The sequence below is a fragment of the Malania oleifera genome, chromosome 11, assembly GCF_029873635.1.
Source record: "Malania oleifera isolate guangnan ecotype guangnan chromosome 11, ASM2987363v1, whole genome shotgun sequence".
Classification (NCBI taxonomy): Eukaryota; Viridiplantae; Streptophyta; class Magnoliopsida; order Santalales; family Ximeniaceae; genus Malania; species Malania oleifera.
Window position 1 is genome coordinate 36,711,923 of NC_080427.1, and position 24,922 is coordinate 36,736,844.

At 33.9% G+C, this 24,922-nt stretch overlaps 1 protein-coding gene across 3 annotated transcripts; it reads right to left on the minus strand.

Moving 5' to 3' along the window:
• Window positions 1-9,498: 9,498 nt before the first annotated feature.
• On the minus strand, window positions 9,499-16,727 carry LOC131167336 (tRNA-uridine aminocarboxypropyltransferase A). 3 transcript variants are annotated; one of them, XR_009140099.1, is made up of 3 exons: window positions 15,827-16,681; window positions 10,599-10,768; window positions 9,499-10,185 (listed from the first exon to the last, which is right to left on the minus strand). XR_009140099.1 is itself a non-coding variant. In XM_058126106.1 (2 exons), exons 1-2 carry the CDS (start codon window positions 16,650-16,652, stop codon window positions 10,737-10,739), a joined length of 858 nt encoding a protein of 285 aa, XP_057982089.1. In that variant the 5' UTR covers window positions 16,653-16,727; the 3' UTR covers window positions 9,499-10,736. The 3 variants fall into 3 exon arrangements, 2 of the variants coding, with proteins under 2 accessions (XP_057982089.1, XP_057982088.1); XM_058126106.1 differs by having other exon boundaries at window positions 9,499-10,768; window positions 15,827-16,727; XM_058126105.1 differs by lacking the exon at window positions 10,599-10,768 and having other exon boundaries at window positions 9,499-10,100.
• Window positions 16,728-24,922: the final 8,195 nt, after the last annotated feature.

A 24,922-nucleotide genomic window follows, 5' to 3' on the forward strand; every position in this document is an offset into this window, starting at 1 on the left:
CAAAAGCTATTGCAAGTGTCCCCTTATAAATATAACTTATGATGATATAAGATAAAAATTTAAAAATAAATTTTAGTTAAAATTAATTTTTTTTTATATTTTCTCTTTACATATATTATTAAGGGAAAGCTCGGTGCACAAAGCTCCTGCACATGCGGAGTCTAAGAAAGGGATGGATCATTATAGGTCTATATTATGCAATCTTACCTTTTATTTTTGTAAGAGACTATTTATTCATCTTAAACCTGCGACCTCCAAGTCATACAGTGACAACTTTACCGTGTGTCTAAGTTCTTTTTTTTTTTTCTATATATTATTAAGAATGGAAAAAATAAAAAAAATATTTTAATACAATTAAAAATTAAGAAAAATCAAAATATGTACAACTGAATTCATTTTCAATAATTTACTATATATATTTACACTTTTCTTAATAAATAAATGTAAAAAAAATTCTTACATATGTTATAAAAAATATTTTAATTTTTTTTTCAAATGGACATTAATAAATTGCTTTTTAAAAAATATAAACTTGGCTTTGACAGATACCCAATACCTAAAATATATATTTAGAAAAAAACCAAAAACCTAGGTAGTTCGTAAATACAACAAGGTGATTTGATTTGGGACTGCACACTGACTGTACACGCGTCAGCATATTAATGGGCATGATACTGTAGGAAAACTGACACCGATGGTTTGGCAGGTAGCATCGCCGAGACGCAGCCGCTGAAAACGACACCGAAAAAGCCATTTCGCTGCCGCGTAGGCGCCACCACCACCGCCTTACCCAGTAGCCCCCAGCGGTGCTGCCGCAACCACGCTCACCCAAAGAGCGTGACACGACGCTCCCATACCCTTACTCTTACTGCCTTACACATGCATAAACTCAAAGCATAAATGACGCCTGTAAGGCTTCAAAAATCTTAGGGCGCTTGGTATTACAATTAAAAATTAAAAATTAAAAATAAAGGTTAAAAATTAAAAATTAAGTTTAATTAATATTTATAAAACTAATATAAATTAAAAATTAAATGTAAAAATACTTATTTTTATCTTTAAATTAAATAATATTATAAAAATAATATAAATATAAATAATACACATTAAAAATTTATTACAATAAAAATAAATTTATTATAATTATTTTACTTTCAAATCTTACTTAAAATAAAAATTTTATTAGACATGACAATTTAATAATACTGATAGTATTTTGTAATTGGCTTCATTATTATTTTTTTGAAACTTGTACAGATTTTCTTTTTAATTATATTTAAATTCATATGACCATTTAATTTTGATTTAAATTTAAAAGTGTATAAAATGAAAATTTTAATTAAAAAAAAAACTATTTATGAATATTAAATTTTTTGACAACAAATTGCAAAAATAATATATTCTTAATATCACAAACCTCATTTGACGCTTATAACAAATAGAAAACAGCAGAGATAAAAAACAAGTCTTAGTATCTCACAAACCGCCTTTACATTTGAATCAAAAAAAGACATACAAATATATTTTAAGATTTAAAAATATTTTTAAAAAATTTTCTTAATATTTTATTTTTGAGACAAGTATACCTCTTATTTGTGTTTATATTCTTGCTAAACAAAGGAAAGGTTTATTTTTTTTTTCTACTAAATTCAAGGTGATCTTTGCAACTTTTAAAATTTTAGAAGAGACCAGTGAGATTTTCAAAATTATAGCAAAAGCCTGTATCTTTTTGTTGAACCTCACAAAAAATTTATAGAATTTTTAAAATCTTAGGAAATATTTATGTACTTTTTTTTTGTTAAATCTCAAAAGATGAAAGAATTTTTGAAATTGAGAGTTGTTATACCAGAACTTTACATGTTTATTTTTTTCAAAATCCTTTTAGATGTCCTTAATGTCATCAAATATTTGATGACTATCTAGTTCTAAAAAATATTTTTTTTATTTTAAAATACTTTTTTATAAAAAAGTTAAGAAAAGATAAAAAGATATTTAAGACCCATTTAGTTGTGAAAAATAGTTTTTATTTTTTTACTTATGTTTTTTTTTAAATTATAAAATAAGCTATTTTTTTATTTTTACAATATTTGTGTGAAATAAATGAACAATTATAAACAATTTTTAGCATTTGTAAAATTGTTTTATTTTTATTTTTTTAATTTTAATTAATTACAAAAATACAATCTCATTTTCTAATTTTTCAAATTTATATAGAAAAGTTTAAAAACATCTTTTTATTATTTTTCCAGGATACTAACCCTTTGTGCACGAGAGCATGGAATTCAAATCTTGAATTTTAATTTATGTGTATTACATATAAAGTTTCTTCTAAATCCACACGAATTTAAATTTTCAACCTCGAAATTCATAATTTAAAATATTATCTTATATAAATTTACAAGTTTTTCTTTTTTATGATTATTTGAAATCTAGAAATAAAAAATAAAAAAAATTATTTTACACATTTAAACAAGTTCTTTATCTTCTAATCTTTTAATATGAACCTTGAAAATTTTAAAAATAAAATTATATTTTTTTGCAAAACTATAAATTTTAAAATTGAAAGTATTTTTCATAACTAATTGGACTCTTACTAATTTTTGCTAAATTTTTAAAAATATAAAGAAAAATGAAAACTAATTTTCAAAATGACCCCTAACTTGTTTCTAAAAATATATTTTATAGAATTACTTAATAGCAGTTCATTTATTTTAAATATTTTATTATGCAAAAAAATTTTATTTTAATTTTTTAAAAAATACAATAAGTAGTCTTATTTTTTTTAGTTATTTGTAAATGCAGAAAATATATCATTTAAAAAATTTAGAAAATGCCTTCATAATTTTTTTTTAAATAACAATTGTTGGCTTTTTGAGTCCGATTTCTGTTTTGATGTTAACAAACACAAATATTTTTTATGTGTATGTTTAAGTAGTGAACGGGTATAATTCAGGGCATACATAAGATCAAGAGAACACAGAAACCAAGACAGGACTTAAAAACTCAAAATTAACGTATTACATGATGTCAAAGAGTAGAGGAGAAGAAGAAGACGTTTGAGTTTAATTGTATTGCATTAATTTTTATATATTTTTGGTCTGTAATAAATGCATATATCCTACATAATATAACTTAATGCTCAGATATGCCTTAGATTGACCATAGGGAACCAAAGGCCATAAAGAGACCTTAGAGCAGACTTTGGTCAACCGACTTTGGGTTTTTGGGCTTAAATAAAAAGTTTAGGCCATTGAATATCAATAAGAACCATGACCCTTACACTTGAATGTCATATGCTTTTTCAACAGTTGACCATGCCTTAGGCGACCGAACCCTGATTACTGGCTTTTCCATTGTTCCCGGACGACCAAACTTGTAGTTCAAAAAGGCCCCGAACGACCGAACCTTATAATCCGGCAAACTAAACTTGAGGACGGGCGATCGAACCTCGAAGGTTTGGATTTTCGCCTTGCTCGGTTGACCGATCACTGCCTTCGACAAACCGAACCTGAATTTTAATTTAAATTCTTTGAGTCTGTTCGGTTAACCAACCCTAAGGGTCAGTAAACCGAACCTCTCAGGTTGCCAATTTTTTACCAGGATAATTAGGGTTAAAACTCAATTAAAACATTTCCAAAATTCCTAATTTGTCATCAACGGTCATATTTTGTTGAAAAATTATATAAAAAAAAGAAAAAAAAAACTCATTTGCTTTGATTAGCAACTTTGATTAGTAAATATTTTCTCTCAAATATTTTTAACCTCTTGTTAATCAAAGTTTCCCCAACTTATTTTTTATTACAAAAACTATTTATTGGGACAAATCGTTTAGTTTCCAAAACTCTCTTTCATTTATTATTGTAAATCATTTTTACAAAAGAGTAATTTTTATAAGCATTTAGTTTTTCATTCAAGGCATTGACTCTCTCATTTTCTTTTCACTTTGAAAATCATTTTGGGAGTTTGCTTTGATATTTCTCCATATATTTCCATGATAAATATTATATTGGAGAAATACATTCTTGCTTTGGTTTGCACATTGAATATCAAATGTTTTGTATTTTTTTTTTGTGCAAAATAATTTGAAACCAAAACCCTAATTTCACTGGTTTGTTCTTAAAAAATATTGTTTGGAGAAAATCTTTTGTAGGGTTTAAATCTTTGAAACTTTTTATTATATTCATTCTTTTCAAAGATTGTAAAATCATTTTTAGAAATGCACCCTTACTCTAGTGAGTATAACTCATCATATTAGAGTGCATATTATAGAGCTTTCATGTTGTACATCTCAGCTTAGTTGTAGAAGCATTCTTATATGTACAAAAATATTTTTATTGTATTGGTTGGGTTCAACTTGGAATTGAACTAGGAAGTCTCAATCTCGTAAATAAAACCGATTTGGTTCAGCCTGAAAATTGAACTGGGGAGTCATAGTCCTCTACGTAAGACAACTTGGGCTCAGCCTTGTAATTGAGCTAGAGGTTTCCTAGCCTCATAAGAAGAAGATGTAAACGACTTTTGTTCCACCCATTTAAGTGAGCAGATTTAGTGTAATTCTTGGAGGGTATGCTCAAGGTAGGGACGTAGGTTGGTTTGACTGAACCTCGATAACAAATATCGTGTGTCGCTTTCTCTCTCTATCTTATTTAAAATTCCTGCACTCTAATTTCAACATGTATATGAATGTTTATTTAATGTCATAATTATTTGCATAAACACATTTGATTTAAATAAGATATACTGGACACGTGTGTGTTTGCTTTCATTATTAAAATTATTTTACATACACGCGTGTACATTGAATGAGATATGACATGTGGTGAATCGGTAAAAGTTTAATTTAGCCAGAAATATTTTTAAAACCCAATTCATCCCCCTCTTGGGATCACACCATTTTCAACAACAACCTTAAGTATTCACTCACTCTATTTTTAAAAAAATTAAAATATAGTCAATCGTTAAGTGGGATTTTTAAATTTGAAAGAAAACAAATCAAAACAGCTAATGGTTTATTTTTTTAAGTTCTTTAGGAGGCATACGAATTCTGAAGTAATACAAAAAGTAACTCATCTCTCATCCCAAACTCGCTTCGTTTTCTTTCTTTTTCAAATTTAGAACTTCTGTTTGGCTCGAAGATGGAATGAGAGTAGGAAAGTAATGTCATGAACATTTGAATGGAAAATATGGAAAAATTAAGTGATAAATTCGATTCTATTTGTTAGCACCAGAGGAGTCCAAAGGTATGCTTAATACACATGGGTGAATACTAACTTGATCCAAAAGGTTAAGCCTATTGGGTATTGGGCTACACCATGTATATAAGCACCTATCAAATACTCACTTTTTTCAATGTGGGGCAAATTTCACAAGTGGAATTCTCAACAATCTCCCTCTCACTTATGAGTTCCAACTGCCCCCCTTGAACAAAAGCTCCACCACATGTGAGTTTTAACTACTCTCCCTTGAACGGAAGCCATCTTCTCCCTTATAGGACAAATTTTCCAACCGTTTGCTTAAGTGGGTTGTCATACTTTCTCAGATTGTATTTCAAATGGCGCCTCCAAACCAATCCTACCTCCTACGTCTTGACCTAATTTGGATCCATCTTGGCAGCTTGGATGATCCTTCGTAGCCTCGATCACACACTGCCACACTCAGAGTTATGAATCGTTAGCTTTGATACCACTTGTCAGCACCAAAGGAGTCCAAAGGTATGCTTGATACACATGAGTGAGCATTAACTTGACCCAAAAGCTTAAGCCTATTAGGTCTTGGGCTATACCATGTATATAAGCACCTATCAAATACTCACTTTTTCCAATGTGAGACAAATTTCACAAGTAGAATTCTCAACACTATTTTTATTAATTTCATTTCACTCTTACATACTAAACATGTGAAACTTTCAAAATGGAAATTTCATGCTTAATTTTTTAGCTTTTCAATATGGAAATTCAAGATTTTTAGTTTATAAGGGGCTTCTTGGCCAATAATGACTAAGCAAAAAATGGACTAAAAAATTCTTTATTTTTTTTTCTTCTTTTTGTTAAATTTTCTTTTGATTAAAACGGCATTTAAGGCCATGGATTTAGAGTTATAGATTTGAATTTAGTTGGATTTGAATAAAATTTAATATAAATTTGAAATATATGTTTTCTAAATTTATACAGGTCTATATCTAAGTCTCTCCTAAACATAAGGTAATGATATTTTGGTATTTTGAATCACATACTTGTTCTTTATAGATGGAAATTCAATCATGGCTATACTAACCGATTTAGTCCACTATCATCCAGTCTATTTCAGACTCATAATCGTAGGGGTAGCTTGGTATCATTATAAAGAATTATGGAAATGAAAATTAAAAATACAAACCAAAAATTATAAACAAAAAATAAAAGTTAAAAAAGATGCAACATGTTTAATTAATATTTCTATCATTGAAACAAACTAAAAGTCTCATGGATTTCCTTTTAAATTTTGACAAAAAAATATAAACCTTTTATGAGATTTGAAAAATTTTCAAGTAACTCCATTGACGTATGATTTTTAGAGCAATCATACCTTTCCTTTGTGTCTGTCTTTTGTCATATATAAAGAAGATTCGTGTCTACAAAACTTTAGTGCAGGTCGTGTGATTCTCAAAAATTCAAGAGGTTCATATCTTTTTACTAGACCTCAAAGTAGGTTTGTGGAATTTTTGAATCATAGAGAAAGTTTTATTTATTTATTAAATCTTAGGATATTTTTTTAAACCCTTTAAAGTTCCCTTCTCATCTTCAAATATTTGACGACTATTAGCTGTCATATATATTTTAATTTTTTATTTTAGACTTTAAATTTTTTAAAATTTTTATAAGAAAACTACAAAATAGTTAAAAATTATTTAGTAATTTTATTAAAATTTTGAAAAATAGAACAAAAAATTAAAATTTTGAAAATAGAATAAAAATAGCAAATAAACAATTACTAATTTTTTTAAAAAAAATTTTATACAAGCACTTAACTAAGCTTCATTTTTTGAGGCAAATTGAATAAATATTTAATTATGAAAAGCATTCTTTATTTTTACGGTTGAAAAATCATAAAAAATTAGATAAATGGTGGTGAAATTCACTTGCGTGAATCTTAGTCATCAAAAATAAAAGTAAAAATGATATAAAACAACCCTTACTCATCAAAACAAACACATTCTAAATGAATGAAGAAATTAAATAGTTGTCCCCGGGCATATGGCGCAGTGTCAAGAGTGGCCTTAGTGTTGGCATCTCGGGATGTGAGGACATGGGTTCGAAACCTACCACTGCGCTGCACATCCATGTTTACATCCAAGAATGTGATGGGCTAGCTGCTCCTAGCGTGAGATTAGTCAGGCATACATCCAGACAACCAACGTTATCTTTAAAAAAAAAAAAAAATTAAATAGTCATGATAGTGATAGTGGTGATATTTGCTTTAATTTTATGAGAAGTTAACTATTGAAATTCTTCTATGAGAGGGTCATGGAGAGAACCTAACCCTTGCACCTCATAAATAAATTTGCTAAATATCTCTCATTGGACAATCATATATTTCTCCTATATCGCAAATCGACGTGACTTAATACTTACCTAATTTAGCTTAGCCTAATCCAACCAAGCCAACTTACCCTAAATCATGTTTTCTTTTTTCTTACTTACTACTTAATGTCTTCAATGGTTGGAAGTCAAATGCCCCTCAAGACCCACCATGACCATATATTGCCCACCTCTACCACCAGGACACATGATCCTCCAACTATTCAAGGAGAGTGTAAGGGCAGGTTTTGTTGCCAAAATATTTTTTGTTTTAAAAAATTTAAAATATGATATTTTATTATATATTTCTAAAATTTAAATAAAAATCTAACAATACTAAAAAAATTTGACACTCTTCACTCACAAGAGTAGTTTTGTTTTTTTACTTCTAATTTTTAAAATAACATTAACAAAAAATCAAATCTTAAGTCTCACTAGGTAGGGTTGGTTATATGAATCATTTTTCGCCTATTTATGCAATCATTTACCATTTCTTTTGACAGATTTAGGGATACTTACTATCTCATTTCAAATTATTTTAGGTCTACTCCTACTTCTATTACCTCCTACAGTAACTAACTCACTCTTTCTTAGTACTATGTGACTTACGTTCTAACTTTTAAAATAATTGTAAAAAAATCACCTTATTTTAAAATTTTCAAAATTAGTATACAAAAATTGAAAAACATCTTTCTATTGTTTTTTAAAATTTCTAATTTCCTATATAAATTTTGAAAAACTAAACAATAAAGTGATACTTTTGTAGTTACTTGAAGATTTAGAAATGAAAAATAACAATTATTTTCCCTTGTTTATTATTTTTTCGTGCAAATCTTGAAAAACAAGCAAAGGTATTTTTAGTCTAATTATTTGTAGCCCACTTACCACTTCCACCATTCACATGACTAAGGGATAACCATCTCAATTCATTTCTAAGTCCTACGGAATATGTAGAAATATAATGACCAACTGCGTCTGAAATTCATATTCTCAAATAATACTTATATATTTTTTTTTTTTCAAAACATCATCTCTAGTCATCCCCATTGTTTTGTACATCTCATATTTGAACTAGATAACTAATGTGGAGACCATTATATCCTTGAATCAAAGCAGGTGACAACATTAACCATCCAATCTCTTCTTTACATTTATCTTATGTTTGGAGAAGTCTTGAATTTAAATTTATATTGAATTTAGATACAATATAATATAAAATTACATTAAGATTTGTCTAAATTCATCCAAAATGAAATCCAACGTTCGAATTTGCATCGTGAATGGCATAGTGAGCAGGCAGAAGCATACAAACTGAAATCTATATGACCTCAAAGCCCAAAACATGTACCGCAGAGACTTCAGGCAAACAGGCTTAATGAGGCTTCCCTAACAGGCTGCAGCCTGCACGACCAGTCAAATGATGAAGAAAATGAAAGCAGCCTTCAATCCTCCTTTGCTTATAATCCATGACACTGCGGTTTTTCACCAACTATCAAATCCTAAGCATGATCTCAACTCCCAACTTAAAGTGACCAAGGGTGAGAGCAGAAGGTCCCCCCATGCATTAAAGGTTAATTGAACACTGCCAAGTTGGTCACGCCCACTGGGAAAATGCTTTGCCTAGTACCTGCTTGTCATGGGTCAGAAGAAAAAAAATGTGAAAAGCAAATAAAGGTTCCGTGTAGCACAGAAACAAGCAGGCATGAAGTGGGCCACAATAACCAAGACTGGCTTTTCAATTGTTTGCTACATCAGTCACACCCATGTCTCTCTCTTTTTTCTTTTTCTTTTTTCACGAATTGCATCAATCACTGCCACATTCAGCATCCAACAAAACAGTGTCGTCTTTTACTTTTTATCTGGGCAATATATAATCAATCCTCCCACTCATTTGTGTTCTTCCAATCATGGGCTTCTGATCATGTGCTTGTACACACCTATAGATTTTCAATTCCAATTGTGATACCTGTATTTCTTCAATCAAGGAATAATAATTCTCACTTACATGGTAGAATAATGAATAAATGCATACAGATAAATTAACCAACAATCTCTGTTTCCAAAAGGATTGACAGTTGTGTTTTTACAATCCAGACTTGACTAACCAAAGACAGGTTTGAACACGATCCATTCTCTGCATCCCAGCACTTTTGCCACACTAGAATCAGATTGCAGCTGAGGCACCGACTCAGAGTTTTAGGTTCAACAAACATACGATGCTTTGCAAGAGCTTTACTGTGATAGCCATCCAAGAAGCATCCTTTGATGACAGTCTACTGAGAAGTTGAGCTGTATCCACTATCCAGTTTTATGGGCATGATAACATCTGGCGGGCATGCTACATGACTACATGTGCGTCTGTTCACCTAGAACCACAGCTTCCAAAGAAGTGCAGGTTCTCAATGCAAGTAGATTGGTTATTTAAGTCTCACGTTTTCAAATTGCACCTGCAAGAACATCCAAATGACTTGCTCCGACTACCCAGCTGCTGACAAGCCATAAACTATATTCCACAGCAACAAAACTTTGCTGTCTCTGCCTTCACTGCATATGAATGGAGTTGCATTTGACAGTTTCACAAACCAAATTCAAGAAATCACGTTCCATTTTCTCAAGCAAGTGGGTAGCTCTGTTGCCAACATGTTTGGAAACATACAAAATACTATCTCAGCGCCAAATTCATTCACAATATGTAGCGTTTCATTGGTGAAATACAATGTGACCAAAGCATGTAAAGGAAAGTTTTGGGCAGACTCCCACCTTAAAGTAACAGTATGAAAAGGCATGAAGCTGTTCTCCCAGTTAGAAAAGCTAGATTTTAGTGCACACAGTCACATCACTGAAGAAAGCAAGATGCAGGACATGATTCCTAAATTATGCCTCTGGCAGAGTAGGAAAATGGCTTCTTCATCAAGTACTTTTAAGACAAAGCAGACATCGAGGCTACCCAAAAAATTGCCCCTTAAAACACAACTTTTTAGAAACTCTTCTGGTGTAACCAACAAACCTATTCTCCAAAACAGAGAACAATTAATGACTTACAAATCGGCATATTAGCACTGCTACCGCAATGGTTGCACACCCTTATGCAGAACACTGGTGATTGTGACAAGTACCACATGGTAGCATTAGGATGACTACCAGCACTAAGAACTGGTTGAAACTCTGTATGTTTGTCCTTCAGATTCCAAACCTGGGGCTTGCTCTGCCATCTGATGAAATGAGAGAGAGACAGAGAGAGAGAGAGAGAATAGTTATGAGTAGACCATTAATTGAAGCCTTCTATCACTACGGTCATCATCATTATCATTATTAATATAGTGATTGGCAACACGTGAACTTTGGACCTCTCACATCCAACCCCAACCCCATCAGGACCAGAGGGCCCAGTGCAAAGGCTTGAGTGTCATTATTAGTAGTGGGACACCAATAGAAACAGCCACATCATGATGTTATGAGCTACAATAGCCCCTATCCTCACAAAATAGCCAGATCCCACATTTCTAAAATATATCAATGGATTGAGTTACTTCGTGATAGGGGCACGCCAACATAGCACCTATTCATATGGATATACCATCAGTGCACTATCCTTAATCAACTCCCAAAATACGCACATAATAATAATAATAATAGTTAGGCAAACCACTTTATTTAAAAGCTTAAGCTGTTTGGTTTTGGCAAACAATGTATACGAAGATTTTACACCCCCCTGCAAATGCAGTCAGATTACATGTGGAGGGATAAAAAAATGATAAATAAACACCATTACAGGGAGTAAGATAATTCTTAACCCCCAAACAGTAAACTGTAAACACAGGCAAACAAGACTAGAACCCAAGATCTCCCGACAACCTTGGCTCTGATACCATGTTAAGCAACCACTTTACATAAAATCTTAAGTTGTTAGGTTACGCACCAACAATGAAGATCGAGCTTTAATAATAACAATAATAGTAACTAATCTTTAGAAAATCAATGCCTGCCTTTGAATCAACTTCATCTTTAAAAAATAATTTAGCACAATACCTAGCTTAACCTAAAAGCAAACAACTTCTAGCAGCTACCAAATGTGATGAGAGATAAAAACCTCAAAAAAAGTAACACTGCTGGTTGGACAGAAATGGGAAGGAGAGGGAAAAAAAGAAAAAGAAATGACAGCAATCTCTCCTCTGTTTGTTTCAACAGCAGGGAAACCTGAGGAGAGAAAACAAAAATTTGTCATCATCTACAAAAACCGCTCACAAAAGGAGTCTCTCCATTTCTCCCTGATTTAGGGTAGAAAAAGCAGGCCTTTTTCCTCCATTTTTCCACACCAATTATTTTCTCTTTATCTTATCGCCATTTCCTCCCAATCAAACAAAGTGTTCACATCCAAATTACTGTTCATATTACTATAGAATAGTTGCTGTTCACAGCTTCACACTATTTTAATATCCTATGCTTGTAAGTTATCAAAGGGTATTTGGATCTTTTAGGTGTATTCTATTCTATATGGATGGGATTACTTCAAAACTAGAAGTGTAATTTATGGCAAACATGTTAGGTTTATTAGAACTTGGAGCATTAAATGCCATTGTTATCTTACACATAGCTGCTCCCAACCATGGATAAAGGAGTAAAGTTGTATTATGTAGCTGACAGCCAGCGTAAAATTTGTCAAATTTGTTTTTCTAATATGAATCCTTACCAAGAATTCTCTTGGGTGTCCCGTAAAAGTAACGGCGTTGCACTTTATCGCCCAAGTGTAACGACAAATAGAGAAGAGTGGGCTAGGCAGGGGCATTCTTGACAGGAAAGGAGTAAGAAGGTAGCACACAAGAAACTCAGATTGGACTTGTAACTTGGAATATAAGGAGTCATACGAGCAAAAGCATGGAGATCAAGGGCACAATGATAAGAAGAAAAAGTAACGTTATTTGTCTTCAAGAGACCAAATGTGTAGGAGAAAAGCTAGAGAAATTGAAAGATCAGTTTTTAAACTTTGGTACATTGGAAAGAGAAAACATAAAAATAGGACAAGAATTATTGTAGACAAAGACCTAAAGGATAATGTGATAGACATCAAAAGAATAGGGGCTAGGATTATAAAAATAAAGATAGTTTTTGTATTAGAGATAATAAATGTCAGTAGTGTGTATACACCCAAACTAGGATTAGCAGAAAACCTTAAAAAAAAAAAATTTGAGAGGATACGGATCGTGTCATACAGGGATATCAATGTTTGAAAACATAAGAGTTGATCTGAATGGACACGTTGAGAAGGACAACAAAGGCTGAGGTGAGTACATGAAAGCCATGGATATTGAGGTAAAAATAAGCCCAGTAATTTGATTTTAGATTTTTCCATGTGGTATGATTTGGATATATTGAATAAATGCTTTAAGAAAAGAGAAGAACACTTAATAACCTTTAAGAGTAGACAAATAAAAGTCAAATAGATTTTTATTTAACTAGCAGGGAGGATCATTTATCTTGGAATGACTGCAAAGTTATTCTGAGTGGAAGTTTGACTACACAACATAGAATTCTAGTGTTAGATATATGTACTAGGAAGTGGAAGAGAAAGACTAAAATAAATTCGTGCAAGACTAGGTGGTGGAACCTAAAGGAATAAAATATAATAAAATTTAAAGTTAAAATGATCAAAGAGGTGTGATAAGGGATAAAAGAGATGTGAACAATATGTTAATTAGGATGGCTAACTTTATTAAAAAATATATCAAAAGAGATTTAGGTGAATCTAGAGGAAGATTCTCAAGTAGTAGAGAAAGTTGGTGGTGGAATCAAGATGTCTACAAGTCATAAAGATAGAACTTGATATAAAACATGACAAAATTATAGCAACATAGAAAACCTTAAAAAGTATAAAAAGCAAGAAAAGGTGCAAAAAAGACCATTATTGAAGCTAAAAGTAGAGCTTATGATAATTTATATACTAGGCTAGATACAAAAGGAGGAGAAAGGGACATTATAAACTTGCTAGAGTTGGAAAAAGAAAGTGCAAAGACATAGGAAAGGTAAAATGTAAAAAGGATAAGGATGATAATGTCCTACTTAAGGAAGAAGATATAAAAGAGAGGTGGTGAAAATACTTTGATAAGTTGTTTAATGAAAATCAAATTGAAAATTTGAACTTGAATTTGAAAAATAAGGATGAGACTAAAAATATGAGATATATCTGTAAAATTAGAGTCAGTGAAGTAAAGATGGCATTAAAAATATGAGAAGTGGAAAATCTATAGGAAAGAATAACATCTCAATTGAGTTTGGAATTTTTAAGAGATACTAGAAGTGTATGATTAATAAATCTTTTCAACACCATATTAAAAACCAAGAGAACCAAAGGAGTGGAGTAAAAACACAGGGTGATATTCAAAACTATATTAACTACTGCAAAATCAAACTAATAAGTCATATGATAAACCTGTGGGAAAGAGTAATTGAACAAAGAATAAGGTTAGAAACGGGGGTCTCAAAGAATCAATTCGGTTTTATGCATGGGAGGTCAACAGTAGCAGCTATCCATCTTCTAGGAAGGTTAATAAAAAAGTTTAGGGAAAAGAAGAGGACCTATATATGGTTAAGTTGACCTTGAGAAAGCATATAGAGTACCTAGAAAAGTCCTTTGGTTGGTTTTGGAAAAGAAGGGAGTATGTTGAGCGATACCAATGTCATTAAGGATATGTATAATAGAATAACGACCAATGTTAGAAATGAAGGAGAAGAGTTTAAAGAATTTCCAATCTCAATAGGGGTACATCAAGGCTCTATATTGAGTTCTTATCTTTTAGCTTCAGTGAACGATGAACTCATTGGTATATTCAAAATGAGATGCCGTTGTGTATGTTGTTTACAAATGATATTGTTCTAATTGATGAAAGTAGGAGTAGAGTGGAATATAAGTTAGAATTATGGAAAAAAACCTTTAGAGTCTAGTTAACCGATGTAGAAACTAGTATTCAGGTTACTGTAGTGTTGTTATTGTTTAGAATTTAGAGTACCATATTGTCATACGCTACCTAAATTTCCCTCCATGAGCTAGCCTAAAATCTGCATTTTGCACGGGTTCATTACAAATTTGTTGGCATATTGGTTATTTTGCATCAAAATGTTATCAGTGTATGGGGGATATTTGAACCTAAGACAACTAAGATAGAAGAGTGCACCTCTAACCACTAGCAGTAAGTTGAATATTGGTTTTTGCTAATTATAAAAATTTTATAATATTTTCAATCAAAAAAGAGAACTTTATTATACTTAAAAATATACAAGCATATACCTTAATGGCCATTATCACCTATTGCTCCTGCTTTCGCTCTCGCTCCAAGTATCCTAGGTCCTCAAGTTATTTAATGGTATCTGCATCTTTTCGTTTATTTTATTTTGCGTGGCTAGGCTGCATTCAAACAACTCAATGATTTATAGCTGTTAGGGTTTTTAGAGCTTAGTCTTATTATAAATAGAAGCTTGGGACTTACTGTAATTAGCTTGAGTTTTATTACCAAAAAAATTTTAGCCTTCGACTCTTTAGTCCTCTAAACAACAAAGAACTTAGTGTTTACAAACCTGGAGAACTATTTCCCTCACTTCCTCTAAGAAGCATAATCTTTTAAAATTAATAGCAAGGGTTTTTTTACGGAAGAACATTCCCAGATTTTGAGTGGCTGAAGCATTCCCAGGTTGAAGGCATTTCACACCAGGGTGTCTAAAAAAAATCTTGCATATGGAGTTGCGAAGTGTTAAACACCACCTTGATTTTGCATAATTAGGACATCCACACTTAAGCTTGTAAACACCTTTACTAATACGTCAGTGTGCTATTGAAAGGGATTCTTCATGCTCCTGCAAATATTTCAATCAAAATTATACAACTGCCTGTTACAATCATGAAAATTTTCTCACTAGTCATTAGTATTCTCGATTCCATACCAATCATTGTACCCTTACCATCAGAATTGAAAAGGGTTCCCTGTTGAACAATTAATAAAGAAAAATTGGGGGTGTTTATGATTCATATTCATAAGTTCATATCAACTTATTTATGTAAATGATCAGACAAAAACACAATTAAGAAAATCCAAAAAATGTTCTGATCTTGTGTGTCTTCTATATTCAGATTTTCTTCTTTTAAAAACACAACGCAAATTTACTCTTCTTTTTAACAGTGCATATACACCAAAAAGTCAACTAAATTACATGAACGCTGCAAAATCAGAAGCATATTTTCAGAACAGAAATGACAAAAATCACAAATTGCAAACACTAACCCAGCAACGGTGGCAATTCAGACTTCTCACTCCTCTTACTTTTCTTCAACATCTTCGGCCTCGGCTTCACTGGTTTCAAATTACAAGCTTGAAACCTCACCATGGCTCTCAGTACCTCGATCAAGCGTCGCTCGAGCTCGATGCCGGCACCCCCGGGCTCGAGCACGCGCAAGGCACGTGCGACGGCCTCCATCGTACTCATGCACCCGCCGAAGGGCTCCTTCCTGAGAATCAAATCGGAGTCGTATATGCTCCCTCCTTCGACACTTTCGTCGCACTCCAAAGAAACCCTGATCGCAAACTTAGATAGAAATGGCTCGCTCGCGGTCACCATCTCCTTTGCGTGCTTCCACGTCCCGTCGAACAGGATCAAGACGGGACCGCTCAAAGGCTGAGTAATCATATTCGACAGTTCTATTTCCGCGATGGGGAGCGCGGAGGAGGTTGGGGTACCGGGGAAGAGAAAGATGGCGTGAGGCGATTGGCTAGGGTTTTGGAGAGAGGAGCCGTAGAGAGAGTCGAGGAGTGGAGAGGAGCCAAGGCAGAGGCGGCGGCCGATTAGGGTTTGGGAGCAGCTGAGGCACTTGGAGATGAGGGGGACAGTGGAGAGCTTGTGGCGGGACTCGTGGGGGTGATGGAGGATGAGGATTTTCGTATAGGTAAAGATGGGTTCGGAAGGGACGAAGGAGCAGAGGCAGACGGTAGTTGGCCTGTCGCAGCCGCCACAGATTCGCCGACGCTGAGGAGGGTCGGAGTGATCGGCTGTTGAGGGCGGGGAAGCGAGGCCGAGGGGGGTCGGCTCCGAATCGTCTGATGATTCTTCCATAGGCCACGCCTAGCGGTTGGTGCTGGACTGGCCGGGCCAGCGTAAAAAAACTAAAGAGCATATAACTGTCAAAAATTATAAAATCCAAAATTGAAAACCATAAATAAAAATTTAAAATTTAAAACTAATTAAAATTTGTAAAACTAAAAAACTTAAAAATTGAATTAATAAATGCTCATTTTTATTCTTGAATCAAATAAAAATTATAAAATATGATTAAAATAATAAAATGCAAAGCAATATAAATAACAAAAATATTATAATAAAAAAATTATTATAATTATTTAAACTTAATTATTATATTTCAAAATTCAAAGGACAATCTTATTATATATGATAATTGATATGGTAAAATATTTTATAAATGACTTTTATGATTTTTTAAATTTTATGATATTTTTTTATTTTAATTATACTTTAAATTTATATGACCATTTTATTTTTATTTTTATTAAAAAAGTATGGATAAAAATGAATGATTTAATATAAAAATAATTTAACTCTAAACACAAAAATATCCTAATAGATTGACAAAACAATTTAAAATTATAAAATTTAATTTTAACTTTTTCTACAAACAACTGAAAACAATTAAGCAGAAACGGATAATATAAATAAATATATTTTCATAATATATTTTTTTACTGTAAAAAATAAAAATAAGACATGAAAAATAGAAAGAATAGCAAGTCCTAATTTTTCCTGTTCAAAAAGAACTTATTTGCATTTAATAGTCTTGACACATCTCCCTAGTTAGAAAAAAAAAAACAAAATGACAAATATGAAATTTTGGGATGGTATCTCTAATTTATTATAATGTAATTTTCATTGGTGCATTATTTGATAATCCATATTTGTGTTTTTGTAATTTTTTATATATTTATCATTTTTAAAATATATATTCGAATGTTTAGGATTTTCCAAACGAGTTATACTTTCTAAATTTACGGGGTTCAATCAAAATCTAAATCAATTTACAAAATTCAAAATGCATTCCGTACGTAATGCTCTTCTTCACAATTAAGCGGATTTCGAACCCTTGTCATTTCATGAGGAGGGTCAGAATGTGCCCGGTAAGCCCACATTTGGATTACTGATTTAAAAATTAAAAATGGTTAGATGATGAAATTTGATATGGATGTAACTTATATTAAAAGGTAAAAAGTTATTGACTAAAGTAATCATTGTTTTTTGTTATTTCAAACTAAAAACATTAAGAGTTGCAACTTATACTTCTTATAATGACATATAACCTCATAGACCATAGTAGCGGGCTATATAACCGTAGTAGGAGAAGGTAAGGGACACAACTTAAATTCTATGATAATTAAGTTAAGATGTCACAAAATATATACAAAAGGGGGCTAACAAAAGATTTGTAACGGCTAAATAGGTTGAAGAGAGTAAAGCTGCTAAACGCATCCTAATTTTGAAAGTTGTTGCAAGATATTCTTGCTACTAGATTCAGAACTGAAATTTCGACTTCATTTTACTCATTTAGCCGCATTCTTTGCATTAAGCCAAAAGCAAAAATAGATCTAATATTAAAGACAAAACCTTTTATCGCAAATGAAGTTTTGATACATCCATGATTTTTCATGGGCTATACAAACTTGAAATATTGATAAAATGTATGAAGCGTGATTTAACACTTTGTTGAGTTGAGACTTTGATTCTTTATGTTATGATCTTCTTATTGAATTTATAACCATTAATAGAAGGTATGCTTGACCCTATTTAAACTTAATTTTTGTTGCCAATGATTACCCAAAAAATAAAAAATGAAAGAAAGAAAATGTGCACCTAGTGTGTAATAAAAACTTTACTAGGATTAAGGAAAACATACCCTTATATGGTAATTTGTTGAGTGTTTGTTGATAGTTTTATGAGTAAAAATCATGTGCTATTAGGATAGGTAAACACATAAAAAATTGAAATTATTTTATTGCATATGGGAGATGGGTGGGAGATTAATTACTTAGCAATAATACAAGTGCATGCAGAACCAGTACAGCTAATTAGCTATAACTACAGAATTCCCTAATGAACTTTTCCCAATATAGACACTCCAATTTTAATAGGCCCTCCTAAGAAAACCCAACATTAACAAAGTTTAATTTTGAGTCCTGCATGTTCCTGAGTTTTAAAATTAAGACCCAAAGCCCCCGTAGTGCTCAAATTTGAGTCCCTTTGATGACAACCAACCAGAGTTTACAATTTTCATGAGTCTGTCAAGAGTTGTCAGATTTTTAATCCTAGTGAGAGTCTTTCTAACCGTAAAATTAATCGTCAAGACCTCGTAATTTTTTAACAAATTTTTTTTAACAAATTTTCCTTGGGCTGGGTGTTATGATCCAAGACTGAGTCAATAATTGGTCCCTATTAGAGTAGGGTTCCTTAACTATCACTAAATCTCAAAATTAGTTTTTCTTTCATTTTTCAATTAGTCTTGGTTCATTTCAGAATTGTCATTCTATTTTGAATCCATTTTAACTTTCATTTTAAAATCAGGTTTTTCTATTGGTGCCCCCCCCCCCCCCGGGGCCCCTAATTACTGTTACATTAAGTCCTGAAATCCAAAAAAAATTGAGTCCTTATGTTAGTCTTGAAAAGTAATTTCTCCAATTCTATAGTTTTCAAAATTTAGTCCATTTACTAAAATTAGGTTTTCCTATTTTTGAGTTCAGAAATTATTAAGTTGAATCTCAAGTTAAAATTGTAGTTTGTCCAGAGTTTTGAGTTTAGCCTTTTTACTTGCTAGAGTCGGTGTTAATTTTAAAACGAGGGAGGTCTTAAGGTCACATTTTGTTAACCAGTTGCTTCATAGGGTCAGGATGGCAAACTATGGAGTTGGAGTTGCCCATCAAAATTCAAAAAGGAAAAAACAGACATGATGTCTCATTTTATTGCAAAAGGAGGAGAGGGGCACGTGGACATGAGGTGATGCAAAAATATAAGAAACAGAAAATAGCAATGCAAAGTAAATGAAAGTAACCGGGAAATTAAAGGTGGAACAAAAATATGTTGCAGGACAAAAGGAATTAAAAGAGGAAGATGCCTTGCCCTCCACTCCTACATTGCCACCTGGCCAAGTTGGAGGTATCCCTCAACTCACCTGGGCACAAAAGAGAGTTGGTTAGCAATAAAATTCAGGAAATAAAATGCAAAATTTAAATCACATGTGCAGTTTGTTAAATGGAATCATTCCTTACTAGCTCAAGGGAATTCAGTTGAGATAAAGAGGATTTTGGCGCCAAGAAGGTCACCCCAGCTCCCTATAAATAGGGAGGCTCGACTAGCACACAAAACGACTCAGGGAGCATGGATGAAATACTGAGAAAATAGAGAGAAGGAAAAAGAAGAGGGGACACTCTGCAAGAACTGAGAACTTTGGGAGAGGTAATTGGAAATTCGCAGAGTAGAAACTCTGCATGAATTGTGAGAGGGGTTAAACCAGAGGGTAATTTTGTAAAAATAAAAGCACACAGCATACATCCAGAGAGCAAAGGAGCTGGGAGAGAAGAAGCAGACACTCAGATCACACCAGAAACCCAGATCAGACACTCAGGAAGCGGAGAAGAAGACCGGAGGAGAAAAGACTTAAGGTAATATTTTTTAGTCTTTTCTTCCCTTTTCATGCATAGTATCAATTGACTCTGAGTGCAGGTGTTTCCTCTAGGGATTCAGGTTCAAGGCTCGAACTTGAACTCAAAAGTATTCTCGATCCATACGCGACCCAACCCTCCTCACCCGAATTTGGGTTCGGCCTCAAAGCCCATTTGCCAATTTTAAAACCCCCAGGCCTCTGTTTTACAACCCAACCAGCTCAACTCCTTTTTAAAATAACCCCCGACCCAGTTGTCTTTTAAAACCAAAATGAGGCCCAATTTCATTTCAAATTCCCCAAGCCAACATTTCATTTTGAAATATTTAACCCGATGCTTGTTTTCAAAACTTGACCCGGCCCAGCTCAAGTTTCAAAAGAGGGCCGACCCGCAAAGGTTTTAAAAAAGCCCATGATCATTTTTCAAAAGTCGGCCCGCAAAGTTTTTTTTTTTAAAAAAGGGCCCATGATCATTTTAGAAAAGCCAGCGCGCAAAGGTTTTTTAAAAAAAATGGCGCCCATGATCATGTTTGAAAAGCCGGCCCGCAAAGGTTTTTTTTTTTTAAAAAAGGGCCCATGATCATTTTTGAAAAACCAGCCCACAAAGGTTGTAAAACCAAAGGCCCAATTCACTCTTAAAACACCTGAGCCCTTACCCCATTTTTAAAACATCCAAAGCCCAATTCACTTTCAAAACAACCACCAGGCCCACGGTCGCAAATCCCCAAAGCCCACACGTGACCCAGACGCATGACAGAGCTCACGTGGCTCACTCGGGTGTACCCTAGTCACACAACCTGCCGGGAGTCAGACCTGACCCACTGAGTTGAGACGAGTCGCCTCGTCTTCAACTCAAAGCCAGAGTCACAACGAAACAGAAATCCTAAACCAGGTCTAGGACTCTGAATCATTGCAAAAATCAACCACCACCATACTCAGAACTTTTAAAAAGAAATCAAAACAACAAAGTCATCATCTTAGTTTTCAAACCACACTTTTAAAACGTGAAATAAGAGAAGGGGAGAGGGGACACTCATTTCACAGATTCATGATGACTCCCGGTTCTGAACCGAGATGAAGCCCCAATGAAAAAGCCTCACCATCCTAGGGTCCCCTCACGGATTTCGATATCGCTCTATCAAAGCTAGGAGAAGATGGAGATCTGAGTAGAGAAACAACGAGAGACTAGGGATTTTCGGTTGCAGAGAGTAGGGAAGTTGTGAGTTAGGGTTTCGTTCATTAGGTTTCAGAGGGCCGAGGATGAAGTTCTAGGGTTTCGCAGAGCCTCATAAGAGGGAAAGAAAAAAAGAAGAGAAGAGATAATATTTGCAGAGAGGAGATCTGGATTAGGGTTTGTAAGGGGCTAAGGAGGAAGAATAACAAAGAGGGTAAGAGAAGAGAGAAGAGAGGGGAGAGGAGAGAGAGAGAGAGAGAGAGAGAGAGAGAGAGAGAGAGAGCATGAAAGAGAATGGGAGAGTGAAAAAATGGTTTTAAGTATCTAAAGCCCGGAGCCCCACGATAACACCACGTGGCAAGTTCATACCCATTCGATCAGAGAGTTGCGTGTCATCCTTAAAACCGCACGATCAGCGTTTCCCTTGAACGCTTCGGCTGAAGCCACGTCGATCACTGGTCCATCACCGTTCGATCTGGTTTGGCTTGGACGACCACAATCCCGTCAACGTCAACGTCTCTGGCATGTTTGATTGCCACCGTTCGATCCGGATCCATCGTATGGCCATGATTCACTCTCATCAGCAAGCTCTGCCACGCCTAACTATCACCGTCCGATCTCCGCAGCGTGTCAACGACCCAGATCACTTGTGACAGGGGCTATTATGAGGGCTTGCATGCTCTTCCACTCTCTCAACGACACGTCTCCGCCCTATTCCCCGGACAATCAATGCTGATCATTACACAACAGCGTGTCAGTATCAAGCCTCCCAGCAATTGGATCCGGCACCCCATCAACGGCTGAGATCCCTTCATTCGTATCGGCAGCAATGATGATGCTTGTTGCTTCGCCTGCCACGTGTCCCGTGTGTCTCTCTCACAATTAATGCCCACAGGCGCATGATGGATCTCTCCCTAGCCGTTGGATTCGCACCCCCCATAAATGTCCGCGTTGTGGGTCTCATCTGCATGCCCTGCACCACTCCAGCACCGCCATGTGGCCATGGTTTGACCCGGACCTTAAACCGCTCTCCCACAGATCGGTCAAAGTTTGACCGGTCAGCCTCCTGAACCGGGATACACCGGTTCTTCTTTTCTCCTTTTCTTTATTTTTTTAATATTTCGAATAAATTCTTTTTAAATACATAAAATTCCAATAAAAAAAACATAAAAATATCGAAAAAATCACAAATAATACAAAAATTCAGAAAAAAAAATTCTAAATATGGTTTTGGACTTGATTTTCATTGTTTTTTGCTTAATTAATTTTTTGTTATTTCAATTTTTTTTTTGGAAAAAATATAAGGAAAATTGATATAAAAATTCAGAAAAAATCTCAGAGAAATACAAAAAATATTTTGAGTTGGGAAACTCATTTTTTCATCTCCAAGTAAACTTCAAACCTCCCGGGATATTACTTCTCCCTTAGAAAAATTTATAAAGGTTTCAAAACCACGGGAGTGTAATTTGTACCCTATGTTCTCGATTTTTTGATCCCGATGATTTCAAAGGAAGGCATGAATTCTTCAGAATACGGTATGCCCCGATTCTGAGGGAATACCTATATAGTACCTCCATTTTTCAGTTTTTGTAAAGGAGTAATCTTAAAGGCTTATTACATTTTATTTGTGGGATAGTTTTCAATTAATCTGGTATCGTTTGTAAGAACGGGCATGTAGGGGGTGCTAATACCTTTCTCTCGCGTAACCGTACACCTGATCCCGACAATGGCAATGCAGATTGATTCTACCCTTAATTAGGTAGTAATCAAGTATTCTAACCACACTCCAAAAAGTTAGTGGCGACTCCATCACACCTTGTTTTCCACCAAAACATATTCTTTTCAAAAATCCACCCTTCCTCCAGTTCACAACCGCACCCACCAGTGTTGGCAGGTTTGGGACGTCGCGACACCCACATAGATAAACCATTTGCCCTCCAGACTCCCAATCCAAAGATCAGCCTCACCGCTCAAAAACAAAATCGTCGATAGTTTGCCATGATTTTTCTGAGACCGTTGCCTCAGGAAAATCACAAAAGATCGTCAAAGGATTTATGCCTCCAAGCAACAAGACAAACCCCAAAATCTTAAGTACCCAGCTTCGCTATCCATCCTATACCTGACCTACTCATAACACTTAGACTACCCCTTCCTACTCTTATCACCACTTATTCCTATACTCTGGTAGTATTATCCTCTATAGTCTGCAGAACCTAGCAACCTAAGCTCTTATCTCACAACTGTAATGACCCCAAAAATATTCCATAACAAACATAAAATAATATCATCATATGATACCTCTGATACCACAATGCAACATCCACGAACCCAATGGGGTCCAAGATAATACCATCCTATAATTAATTTAAACAAACGAACAACGGAAGCAAAATTCTCTTCTAATATCATACATACCAAAGTACTAGCTCTCAACCTTTGTAATAATATCTTTCAAAATATATTACAACCCAAAATGACCAAAAGCAACTATATATATATATAAATAGGGTCACTCTCAGCTAACTCATCTAGGTCCTGCCCCTGGAGCTCCTAAACTCAGTTTCCTGTAGGCCCTGAAAAGTTGATATATGTACTAGGGTGAGACACTTCTCAATAAGGTGGAATAAATTATTATCAGTATGTGGCTGACATGAGTTTCAGTGAAATCAGACACATTCTTTAATTTATTTTAGCTGACAAATATAGCATTTGTATAATATAACTCATACCTATACAATTGGAAATATACATTTTTTTTGCAATATAATCAGCTCAGTAAATAATATCATTTACATAAATTCACATATATGCATAGAAGAAACCCCTTTTTGGACAAACAACATCATCATGTATAAACCCCCATGATCGGGTTGTGCAATCCGAAGACTAAACTTAGTCATGGCTGGCCTACCACTAGGCTAAGTCAGAGAATCCCTTCTGTTAGTCTGATTTGCCTACCCAATTTGGTTCGGACTCTAGAGGGGTACAACAACTCTTCGCGGCCAAATCGACTGTCTGAAGGCTTATACGTCTCACTAGTGTGTGGCTGCACTAACTCATTCACTAGCAATGGTATCGTGCTCTTATCACATCTGGTCCTCAGGGTTCTTAAATCATATAATGCAATTTAAATAATAAAAACTGTAATATAATCTCCTTTTCGAAATTCAGTATAAAACTTGTCATATCAAAACCTGGCATTCGGCCGTCATATCAAAACCCAGCATTCAGCCATCATATCCAACTCAGCATTTAGCCATCATATCAAACCTGGCATTTATTATTATTATTATTATTATTATTATTATTATTATTATTATTATTATTATTATTATTATTATTATTATATAACATCAATCCTCCAAAAGAAGCTTCAAGAGGATTTCACAATATAAAAGATGCAGAGAGGCATCTCTGCGCAGGAGAAAGCCCCCCCTTAGTGTCTCTCTCTCTTCTTGTTCTCTTTCCTTCTCTCCTCAATTCCGTGACGGA